Genomic DNA, 15,873 nt, shown 5'->3' on the forward strand with positions numbered 1-15,873 from the left:
GGTGCCCTGCACAATAGCTAAATATTAATCACTCCAGAACAAATGCAACTAACACTAGCACAGAAAAAACAATGCAGGCCCATAGAATACCACATTGGGGGGCTGCACACAAGCAATATCAGGTCTGTTCACCTCAAAGTTCAGATTCTGAAATATCTATAATTTACTCATCCTAATTCCTCATTCCTGTAGTCAACTCATTTTTGTTAGAAATTGATTGTCCAAGATGATTGCAAAATTGTAACTTCTGAACAAAAAAGGCCAAAATGCCATCTCACATTAAACTTGAAACTAAAAAACTGAAATGATTTTAACAATCACTAAGTAGGATACCAGGTCCCACTCTAAGTCAGAGGTGAGAATTGCTTGATGGAGAAATTAATGTGAGCAGACTCGATTCAAAGTCCACAGCATTACTTTGTTAAATTTGACAATTTTGTTCACTAAGAGCACAGAATGTATATGAGAATGATAATGCCACATTGTTGCAGGAAAAGCATACTAAGGTTGAGACTTCAGGCACATTGCCAAAGCAATATGGAAGCATGTATGTTTTCCAGCACTGATGGCTCTCAGTCTTGATGGGTACATTTACATGCACAACACAGTCCTTTCTTATTGAAGGTAAACCAAAGGCAAGATGCCATTTTACTGGCTTATCACTCACTGTGTAGGGATTAAAAATTCAACTATATTTTAAATGCCGTTATTCAGAAGTTACCTGGAAAGTGTTTTGCTTTACTGTAGATTCAGAAAACAAGCTACCAGCAATGTCATTGCACAAAGCTTTATTTACAATTAAACTTGCACATCAGCAACACAAATGAACACAATCAGCAGGCCACAAATTAAAAGTGATACAGAAACAGAAGCTGAGTACTTCCGGTTTGCAGCAGGTAGGTAGGCAAGCATTTATATAACTGGTATTACAGTACTACTGCATTATGTGAGTCAGTACTATACACTACACTTCACAGTGCTTATTTTGTTACTATTGTTACGAACTCATGCAAAGAATGTAACTTAAGGATCCGGTGCAGGTTCAACACAGGAAACACCAGTACTTGTCATTCCAACATGAACACGTCACAACTCATTTCTCAAGACAAACGAGTCTCAATCCCATTCATTCTTCACATCTGATTATGCTCTTTCGTAAAGTCACTGTTAATTCTCTTCACCTTGTTCTCAGGTTGACGTCACTCCCTGCCTGTTGGTTGCCAGGACCGGGGGACGCCCCTCTCCCAGACTCACCTTCTTCCGGATGTCTTCATCATTCGCTCCAAGGGAGGCATACAACTTGAATGCAGCTTGGCGAAGTTCATGAGCATGTTTGAGGTCGTGGTCAAGCTGAAGAATGTTAGGAAAGAAGGAAAAGTAAAGTAGTTACATTTTTGTGGTTGGAGCAATTAATTCATTAGTCATCAATAAAGTAGATAGTGATATACCAAATGAAATTAATTTGCATTTGATTAATATACTATTGGAATAAATGCATTGAAAAAAGATTGTAAAAATGTCACAATTCTTCAGCAGTTATCCATTTTTAATTATTGCCCTACATGTTGAAGAGGTCTCTTTAGCATTATAGAAAAAAATGGTTTCCAATTTAAACTTAGAAGTTGCAGCTACAGAAAACAAAATATTACAAGCAAAATCAGATTCTCCTTTTGCTTACATTTTTGTACGTAACAAATAAATGGTGCATTAATTGCAGTAAATAAATGGCAGATTTGTAGCTGTAACAGTACAATCCTATGCTCCAGTATGCTAGGCACAAATCAAACAGCTTCTTTGTTGAAGATTTACAGGTTATCAGCAATAGCTACTACTGGGGTGAAATTTTTGGAAGTGGAGAGCTCCATCTCCTGGAGATGGGGGGGAAAACCAATCTCCATCCGCAGACTATATCAAGAGTGATCTGAAGCTGCCTTAAAGGCAGCAGTGAAACAATTAATTTACAAGTTCTTGCCCTCTGGCTGACTTAGGTCAGGAGAGATACAAATGGAAGAGCAATGTGAATTAAAAGTTAGGGGGAAGTAAATTTATAGCAGTGTAACATTTTAGGTTCAAGCCTTCAACACAAATGCTTTTATAAATGCATGATCTTATTAATAAGAATTTTAATACTGCAATCTATTTATATACTGCATTGTAGCAAAAATATTTCCTCAAAAAAAGTATTGTAAATTTACAAGTAGGAAACTTACCCTTTTAATGTCTGTGATTGCACTAACTGAACTAGGATATTTGAAGTAATCAGCAAGCATTGCAATAAGATGATCTGTGATGCTGGCAATCCTCTGCAGCTCTACATCAGGTTCTATCAGGTATGCCAAAGTTTCAGCACCTTCCACCCGCTCCTCCAGCAGTCTCTCTTTACTGCACATCCTAACCAGGCATGGGAGTGTCTGAACAGACAAGGAGATTTGGTGATGTTAATCAGGATATATGCAACACATACAGTAGCCTTATTTCTTGTGAGTGGAAGAGATGAGAAAGGGTCTCAACTGAGGATTTTTTTTTTTTTTTTTTTTAAAAGGGATTACTTGCCATCAGCATGTGAATGAACCACTGAAAAGACAGTGGATCACTCAACTGTATTGTAGATTCAACTGTATTTCACAAGCCATTGTCCTAAAAATAGGTCACCTTCCAACCGTATTTTACTTTCCATCAGTTAAACCCACATTACGCAATGTAACCAATACTTATATATTTGAGAAAAAGATAAAAAGGGAACTTGAGATTTGGTACAGCCATGTGACTATGAACTGTCCTGGTTGAATGGCACTTGAAAAATGTCAAATTGGTAGCAGTAAAGGGCAGGCAACAAAGAGTCAAGATTACGATATTCTAAAGCTAAATCATCTGTCAAACAATTCCTCAAACATAAAGACCCCTTTTTTGGGAGGGAAAACCTATTCTCCCACTCAAGATGTTTCAGAAAGATATGGACCATGATGGGACATAAAGTCCAAGTATCTTGAATTCCACAAACAACACAGATCAACGTGAATAGTAGAAAACATGCAAGCACGTTCAGCCTCAACACAAGTGCATGCAAGAGTCTGGTTGGAGGTGAAAGGAAAGGGAGTTTGTAATGATCAGAAAATCAGTGGAATTAAATAACTTAAGTCTCTATTTTGGTAAAAGACAGTGATTCTCTATTAGTCCAAGAACTCTTGAAAATGTGTCTCAAACATGAAAGATGATCATAACAAAGAGTCAATATCACAACAAAGGAAACCACTTCTTGACAAGGGAGGCAGCCTGACTTCAGATTTAGAATGGACCAGATCTTGCTGGAGCATTTCACGGCGTGCGCTTAGACTTTTTTCTGCGCCCTCAGCTTGAAGAGCTTGTGCGCCATCACTTGCTAGAAGTACGAGTTGATAACGGCGTAGCGAGGGCAACGGAGCATCTGGGACATTAGTGAACGGCGGGACCAACTGTCTATCTCCTTAACTAATGAGATTTAAGGATTGAGAATGAAAGAGGAGCGACAGAGGAGAGTGAGTGAATTAGAGTCAAATCACACACAGAAAAATAAAGGGAGGGAAAATGAGATTGGATTAAGAGAGAAAAAAAAGTAAAGAAAAAAAATTCAAAATTTCTAACAATTGACTACATGCAGAAATTAGATTGAACACTTCAAATTGTTCTCATTCTCAGCCAAAGTTGATTGGCATTGCATTAACAATTATCACCAATTAAAAGGTACTTATATCAGACTTAACTTTCTGCAGCAAGTTTAATGGACAATTAATGTGAAAATCCAGCAAGTTCTTAAAAATAACGGGGAGGACAAGAGCGAGATGCCATTTGTGCGAAGTAAACAACAGAGTGGTGTAAATTGGCCAGCAAATTCTGAAGATTTTCAACTCACGGCGTATCTCTTAATCCCCTGAACATGCTGGCCAATTTGCACATTAATAATGGTGAACTTCGTTAAGGGAGGAAAAGAGGAGGGAGCAAATGAGGAATGGAGGTTGGGAAGAGAAGGAGAACAGGGGATGGAGGCTCAGGGAGACTGGACTAGGTTGGGTTGGGGGGAGGGGGGGGGGGAACAAGAGAGGCAGACTGGGGGTTGGGCGGAAAGAGAGGAAGACGGAGGATTCTCAGAAGAACCAAGGGGGATGGGAGAAGGTAGGTTCTTGAACAGAGGGCTATTAGACCATGGGTTGCTTTATCACAAGTGGTTATCGAGGTACAGACTAGATCATTTATAAAGAGAATGGGACAAATATTTGAAAAGGGAGGAATATAAAAGGATCCAAGGGGTGGGGGTGAAATGGGGTTACAGAAGAGAGCACCAGCACTAGCACAGAGGGTCTGATTGGCCGCCTCCTGCTCTGTAATTTGTATCAGTCTATGAAAACTCCCCAGCAACATTCTTCCACATTGCCCTCAAAGTTCTCTTCTACAATCCACCCCACCAAACTCTCTGAGCCCAAGGAGTGGTTAAGAAATGTCGGTGCTGAGCTGAGTTTAGGATGACCTGCCTTGTGAGAAGTGCCCTAAACACAGAGCCCTCTGCCCTTTGTATGATCTATTTGTTTTAGGTTGGTCTGTGCCAGTCGGTTTTGACGTGTGAAATCCAAGTACAGATCAGCTCTGACTCAGGCTCCCAGTTCAGAGTTGTCACCTTTACACAAAACCCACGTCCAAACCAGAGTCCAAGGAGATAAGAGAGAAATGCAATAACATTTGCAGATATCACGTGGTCAGACATCATCGTGGTTAGAATGTCACATGATCAAACTTCCAACTAGCATTGGCAACCCTAGTGACTTGTGTGGAGAAAAACACAGGCACAGACTACTGGCTAAAAGGCCTGTTTCTGCACTGTAACATTCAAATGGCTCAATAAAGTCAAAAAAGTACAAGAGCATGGTGGCCATATTCCTCAGCTGCAATTAAACTGCATAAATTGATCTATATCTGACATCAGCCGCAGTCTGTCTTTCCAATACACAGTTCCAGCGGGGATAATGAACCAATGTCCTTGCCTCATATTCGTCCTACAGAATAGCTGAATGTAACCTTGAGGTAATTACCTTAGACAACAGACGTAAGGTGCAAGTGAATGTCAAATCCATAGGCAACGGGGAACCAAAAGCAGGCACAGACATGCTACGCAGGGACAAGATTCCACACACTACTGCTGAACAATAGAGGATTCACAAACACTGAATCCTCCAAACAATCTTCTGTTGCCAGAGTCTCAGTAAAGGAAGATATAGTTGAGATGCTGGATGGGCTAAAAATTGATAAAGTAGTACTTGAAAGGCTAGCTTTACTTAAAGCAGATAATTCAGCCGGTCCAGATGAGATGCATTCCAGGTTGCGGAGGGAACTACGGGTGGACATTGCGGAGGTACTGGCCATAACCTTCCAAACATCTCTAGATATGGGGGTGGTGCCAGAGCACTGGAGAATTGCAAATGTTACACCCTTGTTCAAAAAAGGATGTAAGGATAAACCCAGCATCTATAGGCCAGTCAGTTTATGCTCAATGGTGGGGAAACTAAAACAGTAATCCGGGACAGAATTAACAATCACTTGGACTAGGGTGGATTGATTAGGGAAAGCCAGCATGGATGTGTTAAAAGCAAATTGTGTTTAACTAACTGATTGTTATCTCATCAAAAAACTGAGGATCAGTGCAGTTGATGTGGTGTATATGGATTTTCAAAAGGCGTTTGATAAATTGCCGCATGGTAGGCTTCTCATCAAGATTGTGGCTCATGGAATAAAGGGGGGCAGTAGCAACATGGATACAGAATTGGCTAAGGGACAGGAAACAGAGTAGTGCTGAACTGTTGTTTATCGGATTGGAGGGAGGTGTACAGTGGTGTTCCCCAGGGGTTGGTGCTGGGACCACAGCTTTTCTTGATATATATTAATGATTTGGACTTGGGTGTACAGGGCATAATTTCAAGATCTGCAAATGACAAAAATTAGAAGGGTAGTGAACTGTGAGGAGGATAGAGATAGACTTCAAGAGGATATAGACAGGCTGGTGGCATGGGTGGACATGTGGCAGATGAAATTTAACGCAGAAAAATGCAAAGTGATACATTTCGGTAAGAAGAACAAGAGGCAATGTAAACCAGAGGGGAAAACTCTAGAAGGGGTACAGGAACAGAGAGAACTGCGGGTATATGTGCACAAATCGTTGAAGGTGACAGGGCAATTTGAGAAAGTGGTTAAAAAAGCATATGGGATCCTGGGCTTTATAAATAGAGGTATAGAGTACAAAAGTATGGAAGTCATGATGAACCTTGATAAAACATTGGTTCGGCCACAACTGGAGTATTGTGTCCAGTTCTGGGCTCCACTCTTCAGGAAAGATGTGAAGGTCTTAGAGAGGGTGCAGAAGAGATTTACTAGAATGATTCCAGGGATAAGGGACTTTAGTTACGTGGATAGACTGGAGAAGCTGGGGTTGTTCTCCTAGGAACAGAGACTGTTGCGAGGAGATTTGATAGAGGTATTCAAAATCATGAAGGGTCTGGACAGTAGAGAGAGAGAAAAACTGTTCCCATTGGCAGAAGGGTCAAGGACCAGAGGACATAGATTTAAAGTGATTGGCAAAAGAACCAAAGGTGACATGAGGAAAAACTTTTTTTTTCGCAGCAAGTGGTTAGGATCTGGAATGTACTGCCTGAGGGGGTAGTGGAGGCAGATTCAATCATGGTCTTCAAAAGGGAACTGGATAAGTACTTGAAAGGGAAAAATTTGCATGGCTACGGGGATAGAGCGGGGGAGTGGGACCAGCTGGATTGCGCTTGCATAGAGCCGGCGCGGACTCGATGGCCGAATGGCCTTCTTCTGTCCTGTGTCGATTCTATGATAAGCCAGAGGGTCTGCAGTAACAGAGTACGGGACATACCATTTACAGACAGATGCTGGTCCTTCCATAATGGCCACTATTATCTTAGAGCCTGTTGGAGGGTGTGCACCCACTTCATAATTGAAATATCCATGCCAGTATAAAATCTAGCAACACCCAGATGGACAATGAGGGTCATTTTGCAGACAACGATGCAATCGGACTGGGCATAACAGAGCAGATGGACTCCCTAGTCAACCAACTCCTCAGGCCATAAGACCAGCAACATTCTTCAACATTGCGCTGGAATATTGCCTTCAAAGTTCTCTTCTACAATTCACCCCACCAAAGTTCTCTACAGGCCTCTTTACAGGGGTTTGGGAGACAGCATTCAATTTTTCATTGCCAAGTTGGACACCGATCCACAATATCTCATTGAAACATACAAAATTCTTACAGGGCTCGACAGGGTAGGTACAAGGACGATGTTTCCCCTGGCTGGGGAATCTAGAACCAGGGGTCACAGTCTCAGAATAAGGGGTAGGCCATTTAGGACTGAGATGAGGAGAAATTTCTTCACGCAGAGGGTGGCAACTCTTTGGAATTCTCTACCCCAGGGGGCTGTGGAGGCTAAGTCATTGAGTACATTCAAAACAGAGATCGATCGATTTCTAGATATTAAAGGCATCAAGGGATATAGGGATGATGAAGGAAAAAGGCAGAGGTAGAAGATCAGCCATGATCTTGTTGAATGGCGGAACAGGTTCGAGAGGCCGGATGGCCTACTCCCGTTCCTATTTCTTATGTTCTTATGTTCATCACATTGTGGAGGATTTTTCAAGTGACAAGTGCTTTCAAAGTTCAATAGCTAATGTTTTGCAGATCTGCAAATAGAACCAATGATATACTTTTAGAACACAATTCATGGTGAAAAAATAAGGCAACAACTTTCTTGTTTTTTTTAATGACTTAACTGTAGCACATATTGACAAATTACTGCTGCATTACTATATTATGTAAAATACAGAATGGAATTTACTTTACTTGGAATATTTATCTAATCCTTCAAGAGGTTTACTTTTCTCACTTGCTTACAATGACTTCTCTCCCCGCTCCCACCACCCACCCAGTGTCAGTTTTCTAATTTTTTTGTAAATTCAAATCCTTCAGCATATTTTCCCTTCAGTATCCTGGGTGCAGCTGTTCCTATTTCTAGAACGTTCATCCACATGTGGCACTCTTGTCCTGTGGCTGAACTTGTTCCAGTTGCAATAAAGAAATTATTTCCTCCATAGAAATGATGTACTTGTATGCATTGCCATTCACCATAAGGTCATATAATGGGATGCAAAAATAGTTTGTGTGGTGTGAAATGTGAAACAATGTGAGAGAAAATAATCAGTATTAACAACCCTCCAAATGCTAGGCACACTCTTTTTAAAAAAAAATACATTAATTATAAATTAATCTGACTTAAATATTATTGGTTTTAGTTTATCAGTACTGTTCAGGTGTGGTCTAAAATATGACAAGCTGCAAGATTGCATTATTTTACTAATCAGGAATATGCAGCGTGACTTCCTAATATTTTTTTTTAAATCAAATGAAAAACTGCTTAGAGTGTCAAATGTCTGAGTCAATTTACAACTAATATTAAGGCTCTGGCTTCAAGCAACAATAAATTGATACTACCCCTCAAGGGTGAAACAAAGATAGAATTGGCACTGTGATGTGTTCAGATAAACAAAACTTCTGAAACCATACTTGGCACACATGTTGGACTAATTTTATCTATTACCCTCTCCCCCAGCTTGTGTTTCTAATTTTTATTTACTGGCATATTAAACACAAATCCAGATGTGTCTATTGGTATTAGTATCACCCAAAGGAGACTTAGTACATGGATTACAATCCACCACATGGCACTTCACATGGTGTTAAGTAGGGCACAAAAATTGCATTCTAAATACAGACCTCATTCCATATTGCATGATGTACATTAAAAAATTCTAATTTACTTTTTCTGGTGGGATTCAAATGGTAGAACAGCAAATGTCACTGGGCAGAGTTTGTTTTTTTAAAAAAAACTTTAGTCGATCTCTCGTGGCATTACATAGAGGGAGTCAAGGCCAAGTGTAGTCTTCAGGTAAAATGGGGTTAGAGGACAGGGTATAACTGGACCAGGACGCACAGGCATAATTCGGCAACATTCTAAAGTCAAACATTGTCCTTATTTTTATATATTGCGATTTTATATTATTTATAGATAAATAGCAAAATATACAACAACGTGGGAAGCATGAGTTGAGTGAAATCTCAGTTTCTCTGCAATACAAGGCTAAGAAACCTGGAGACACAAAACTGAGGCGCTACAATGTCACCACTGGCAGGAAGGTGTAATTACAGTGTGACACGTTTACATCGTTTTTAAATGCAGACACATTAAAGGAAAAAGTTGGTAGGAAGTGCATGCTGAAGCAAGATTTCTATTAAATAGATATGGCGCAGTTTTGTCCAATACATTACCCCCTAGCCACATGGGCCAATTGGGAATCCAGATGTAGTCAATTGCATTTCTGATTAGTAAATAAAAAAAAGTAATAGACATGCCATTGGGCATATGATCTCAATGCTCATTCTCATGGTGTATGCACGTGTACTTCAAACTTGAGTTTGTTGGCAAAATTGAAAGACAAAAAGCAGTGTACGAGTGCTTTTTGAATGTCGAGTTCATTACTTCATTGGTTACTGAATGGTGGTAGATGTTTATTACGTAAACATACACGTGAAGTACATGTACCTTTATCCTGTGGGAGCATGCCGCTGAAACTCTAATCCATGCTGCTGCCATCTCCTGACTAGATTGCTCCAAAGCTCCCCTCCCTCTCATCCTCCGCAACTTCAGCTCAACCAAACTCTGCTGCCATTTCCTATCCCACACCAAGTCCCACTTCTCTCAGTCCTGTCCTTACTGAACTACATTGTTTCCCATCTCCCAATGCCTCAAATCTAAAATTCTCATCCGTGTGTTTAAATACATCCATAGAGTCGCCCTTACTCTGTAACCTTCTCCAGCTCTTTAACAACCCTCTCCCTGAGCTCTTTGTTCCTCTGACTTTGGCCTTGTGCATTCCACCCCACATTTCACCCTACAATTGGTGGCCATGCGTTCAGCTGGCTAAGCACGATGCACTGGAATTCCCTCAAACTTTTTCGCCTTTTCACCTCTCCTTCCTCCTTTAAGATCCTCTTTAAAACCCACCTCTTTGTCCAAGCCTTTGATCACTCCTCTTAAAATATCCTTCTTTGGCTCAGCTTCCATTTTTTTTCCTTATGCCTCCTCAAAGCACCTTGGGACATATCTCTACATTAAAGTAGCTATCTAAATTCAAAGTTGTTGAATTAAGAGTTAATTGCATAATAGAACAAAACATGGAGAGATGATTTATTGAAATAAAACACAGCCACAGTAGTCCTGTGCTAGCTTGAGACCTAAATAGTTGCTAAGCAAGGCAAGGAAGAACAGGCCCAAGAGTACAACTTTACTTGCATAGCATTTAATTTTGAAAAGGAAAAAAGTGTTGCACCTGGAGCAAGAAAGGCAGAAAAATAGAAACTGGATTGGGAGGGGCAGGCACAGCTACAAGATGGCACACCCCGAGGCCGTCTTCAACAGAATTTTGGTAATGAGAACCAATGGGGAACAAAGAGACCAATAATTCAATGTGGGTACTAGGATCTTTTGATATGCTCGAGATTAATTTTTTCTTGCACAAGTATCTCAGTTATAGCTCAGACTACATTACTGCAAAACAAGGATCAGTGAATGCACAAAAATAACTTCATACTCACACAGGTCTTGCCCCTTACTGTCCTATATAAAACTGTTACCTACAACTTGCAGTCCTGAAGGCAAAATATTTTAGTCAGAAAGTTTAATGTTGAGCTGCCTTAAGTAATACTATGATCACTAAAATAGGTGACACGCAGCACAAAAAACTCCAAACGGGTTGAATATATTATTGAAACTTCATACCAACCTTTAAAACTATACTGTTATCATCCGTCCGAATTGCACCAGCCCTGCACATGTAAGTCAAACTGAAAAATGATAAAATTGGAAAGAAGTTATAGAAATAACCACTATGTACTGAATATACAAAGTTCAGAATCTGAGTTAGTTATATGAGGCAGGCAACAAACTGATGTGTTAAGAACTAAGATATCCTCAAATGATTTGTACTATAAGCCATAATGTTCTGAACAGCTGCAATCCAAAGCTTTGGAAGCAGTTAATTTATAGATTTAATTTAAATGGCAAGACATGCATCTTTGACAAAACAGTGAAGAAAATGTCACTAGTGAGAAAATCGAATAGGTACCATTTTGCAGATGTCAGCTGCATTTCAATAGGTTTATCCCTCTGCATCATCTTCACAAATACTTGGGGTAATAATTCACCATCTACCAACACTAAAATAGAACGAAGCCATATTAGATATGTCGTAACCAAAATGTTTGAAAAAGGGATATTTGCATTGGCTTTGTAGTAACTTTTACAGGAATGAACTAGCTTGTACCTCACTGACAAACAGTAAATGTGACATTAATTATACCAAAACATATTCAGGCTCTCTTAATCTACACTAGATTATATAAAATACTTGTATGAAAACCTTCCCTGTGGCTTTGGGTCATGAAGATAGAACAGCATCAATGACCTAGAACACCAGAGGGTGCCCTTGAGCACCAAAGCATGACTCCAGACAGCAAAGGATGCCCATGTAAAGGGAAAGCTCACTGATTTTAATTTTCAAATGCCTTCTATAAAATTAGATTCTAAAAATCAGTGGAAGCAAAACTACTGCAGACATTAGACTAGTATCTGGATTGAACCTACAACATTGAATACCACAGTAAAAATATTCTACTGAAATTTTAGACATACTGGTAGGCATGTGGGTTTACAAAAACCCACATTAAGGTTCAACTCACCCATTGGATTTCATACTAAATTGTAGTTATTTGAAAAGTAATATTGGATTCTTCAAAAAGTGATACAGAAGAGAGAAAATAAGTAGGCAAAAAAAAAAGCAAAACACACTACTCACCATTTACAAGAGTCAAAGAAACTTGAGGATTTTCATAAGCCAAGACTGAAAAGCATTTTAATGCCTGCATCTGAACCTATCCAGAAACAAAATAAAAGTCTGATACTCACTCAAAATATTGACATGTTTTCATTTAAGCCTGTTTAAGATTAAGCTTTAAAAAGTTTTGAAATTTAAATAATTGTCTCAAATTTAAAACTGGGAGAGTCAAAAATCATACCCGACTGAAGAACTAAACAAAAATTGCTTGATACAGCAGATAACGGCCATTATTTCCAGAATCATGGATTGGAAACAAATAGGAGAGTGGGAGGGGTAGACTACTTGGGCCTATGGTCTTCTCCTGCCCAACATATTACTATATCTTAAAAAGCCTATGCATGAGATCATTGGGGTGGGGGAGAATTACTGAAAAAGGGCCATACGGCAGGAACTTTTTCTTTTATTAGAAACCAACAACTCCCTATAAAGTTATTTTTGCACTTCTATGCCAAAATAGCGTACGCCCCCACCACGATGCCAAAATAGCGTACGCCCCCACCACGATGCCAAAATAGCGTACGCCCCCACCACGATGCAAGATCCAGGGCTGAGAGGGTGGATATACAATCTGCTCCCTAACACCCACCAAATATTGCTCCAAAACCTACCCAATGATACATCATACCCAATCCACATCATACCCAATGATGGCCAGTGCATCTCTAACATTGGCTTCTCTTCTGCTTCGGAGTCCCCCAAAATCCATCCTTGGTCCCCTCCTGATCCTCATCTACATGTTACCCCTTGGCAACATCATCCACAAGGGTTGGAGAGGTAGAGCTGGGATCAGCTTCCTCATGTATGCTGATAACACTCAGCTCTACCTCTCCAACCCCACCACAGGATCTGTGCTGTCAAACATGCAGTCTTGCAGGAGACACAACTTCCTCCAGCTGAACATTGGGAAGCTCAGTCATCATCTTTGGCCCCCACCGACCCCATCCCTCTCCATCGCCACTCTGAGGTTGAACCACACTATTTGCAACATCAGCGTTCTGTTCAACTTCAAGCTGAATGTCGAACCCATAGCCCCTGCATCACAAGGGCTGACTATTTCCATCTTCACTGCTACCACAGCCCATTCACTGCTAAAGCTCTCATACATAGCTTTGACACCTCTAGACTCGATTACTCCAATTCTCTCCTGATTGGCATCCTATCCTCCACCCTTGATATACTTCAGCTCATCCAAAACTTTGATGCTTGCATCCTATCGCACAAGTACCACCCACCCATCGCTCCCATCCTTGTAGAACTTTCCCGCCTGATCCCCATAGAGTCCAGAAATCTATCCATCTCAGCCTTGAATATATTCAATGACTCAGCATCCACAGCCCTCTGGGGTAGAGAATTCCAAAGATTCACAACCCTCTGCGTGAAGAAATTCCCCCTCATCTCAGTCTTGAATGGCCGGCCTCGTATCCTGCGATTATGCCCCCTAGTTATAGGCTCCCTAGCCAGGGGAAACAATCTCTGTCAACCCCTCTTATAATCTTATATGTTTCAATGAGATCACCTCATTCTTCTAAACTCCAGACAGTGTAGACCCATTCTACTCAACCTCTCCTCATAGGACAACCCTCTCAACCCAGGAATTAAACTAGTGAACTTTTGCTGCAACGCCTCTAAGGCGAATGCATCCTTCCTTAGATAAGGAGACCAAAACTGTACACAGTGTTCCAGGTGAGGTCTCACCAAAGCCCTGTACAACTGTAGTAAGACTGCCTTACTCTTGTACTCCAACCCCCTTGCAATAAAGGCCAACATGCCATTTGCCTTCCTAATTGCATGCTGTACCTGCATACTAATTTTGTGTTTCTTGTACGAGGACGCTCAGTCTATATGCTGATTAAAGCCCCCATGATTGCTGCCCCATGCCCTTCTCTGAATAATGACTTGGGATTTTTACATCCACTTGAACAGATACTGAAGTGCTGGATGAGATGATATGCACAAGTCCTGGAGTAAGATTTGAACTCCTATCCTTCTGACTCATTGGTGAGAGCCACTTAATATATAAAAATTGTTTAAAAATATTTCAAGTGATGAGGTAAATGTTAATCACAAGGAGCTTGTAATTTTTCAATTTTTTTTTCATAACAAGGGCCTGATGGAGACACTCCCTCTTCAACATCAACTGAAGGAGGGGGAAGAGAGTTGGTGTTAGTAAGCAGTCCACGATCAATGATCAACTGATGAGACCACCTGCAGAAGATATGAATGCTAGCCATTTTCTTGCATGTCAAAAAATGGAATTACAGGAGTTTTAAAACTCGAGTTCTTCAAGGACATATTGGAAAGATGAATGACACTCCCATCACTCAAAAACAACTTGACATTTTTCCTAGGCTGCCACTGAACAAGCATGGACATTAGGTAAAGATACATCAGATAGAACCTTTTAGAACGTTAAGGGGTATGTGATCATTCAAATGAATAAAGTTTGTTTTCATCAATAAAATTGATCTTCCTTTTTTTAAAAAAAATACAATTGGACATTTCTGATACAAGTAGGAAGCAGTACAAACATTCTTACTTCAGGGGTCCTAGTAACATATTAAAAATATTTTTTGTAAGTGAATATTTCTACTCTAACTTTCAGGCACTTACTTTGTATGAAGGTGAAGTCAGTAGATGGGCAATGTGCTGAACGGCACCATGGGTGAATAACACAGCCTGGTGTTCTGGAGTCTGTAACAAAAACAAGAGGGATTTTGCTATTTCAGTTCCAATGTTCTATGTCATTTACAAGGGGCGGCATGTTTGAAGAGGGGGAGGGAAAAAGAAAAAGCATCCACATATTAAACACAGATCATTTGGCTAAAAACAACAGACTTCAAGGGCAGGATTAGCTCATTTCAGTTTGGAGGGAAACGGTAAAAAAGGGATCCATGCAGAAAGGGAAGTGATCAAATCAAAAACTGCCATTTTGAAAACAGATCTGACATAATAGTATAATTTTATTTCAAATGTCATGAACATCTAAAAACAATTGTCTTCAGTGTGTACAATATAAATAGCTGAACTATATTTTTTAAATTAAGAAACTACAGCGAAGGGCAGTGGTCAATAGCGAAGATTAAAAATAACTTGCATTTATATAGCAACTTACCACATTTCAGAAACTTCTCAAAGTACTTCATATAGTGAATTACTCTGAAATGCAGTGCCTATTATGCAGGCAGGTGAGTAAAAGAGAAGGTAAATCAGGAACAAGTGGCATTAAGCTTGGATTTTAAAATGGGTGATGATTGGGAGAAGACAGAAGAGTTCCAGAGGTTGGAACTCCCAGAAAGCCATGAGTAAAAGTAGAAGACTTTGTAATGAGTCACAGAAGGATTTTTAGTGGATTAAGAGACAAATTCATTGCATTATTTTACAGAAAAGCACAGCAATGATCTGGGAGATTCTATTTAACATAATTATGGTTAACCTCTCCAGCTGCACCTTATATCCCTACTGATCATGAAAGTAAGGAGAGGAAGGTGCTCCAACCTACACACATCTCCACAAATACACTAAGAGTCACATGAATGGATCCCTCAAGTAATTTTGTCTCCATCCCAAACAATCTGCATAAAGTTAGTAATCCATCTCCCTACAGAAAGTAAGAGACCAAATATCAGTCAGGATGGGGTTGTGAAGAAAGAGCACTTATCTCATTTCAGATTATCAGAATCTCTACATTATATATATTCCTATGTATCGGGAATATATAGCTGCTCAGTATTGGAACAAGTTCAAAAATGTCTTCTGACTTTCTGGAAAAGTTGTCTATAATTCTCTACAAATGCCCGTTGCAAAAGGAAATGTCTCATACCCGTTTGTCTATTGCTCATAGACAGCACTCCTGGACAGGACAAAAAAGTGTTTGACTGGTCT

At 40.0% G+C, this 15,873-nt stretch overlaps 1 protein-coding gene across 4 annotated transcripts in view; it reads right to left on the reverse strand.

The window, feature by feature from the left end:
• armc8 (armadillo repeat containing 8) overlaps positions 1-15,873 on the reverse strand; it is an 86,592-nt gene that overhangs the window by 48,868 nt on the left and 21,851 nt on the right. For all 4 annotated transcript variants that reach the window (XM_067987834.1, XM_067987836.1, XM_067987833.1 and 1 more), the window contains exons 7-12: positions 14,602-14,682; positions 11,950-12,025; positions 11,221-11,311; positions 10,879-10,939; positions 2,211-2,411; positions 1,255-1,350 (exon numbers count right to left, since the gene is read on the reverse strand). In XM_067987834.1, the coding sequence (XP_067843935.1) occupies positions 1,255-1,350; positions 2,211-2,411; positions 10,879-10,939; positions 11,221-11,311; positions 11,950-12,025; positions 14,602-14,682 (606 nt within the window). The remainder of the gene's footprint in view (positions 1-1,254; positions 1,351-2,210; positions 2,412-10,878; positions 10,940-11,220; positions 11,312-11,949; positions 12,026-14,601; positions 14,683-15,873) is intronic.

Source organism: Heptranchias perlo, chromosome 7 (assembly GCF_035084215.1).
Source record: "Heptranchias perlo isolate sHepPer1 chromosome 7, sHepPer1.hap1, whole genome shotgun sequence".
NCBI classification, from domain to species: domain Eukaryota; kingdom Metazoa; phylum Chordata; class Chondrichthyes; order Hexanchiformes; family Hexanchidae; genus Heptranchias; species Heptranchias perlo.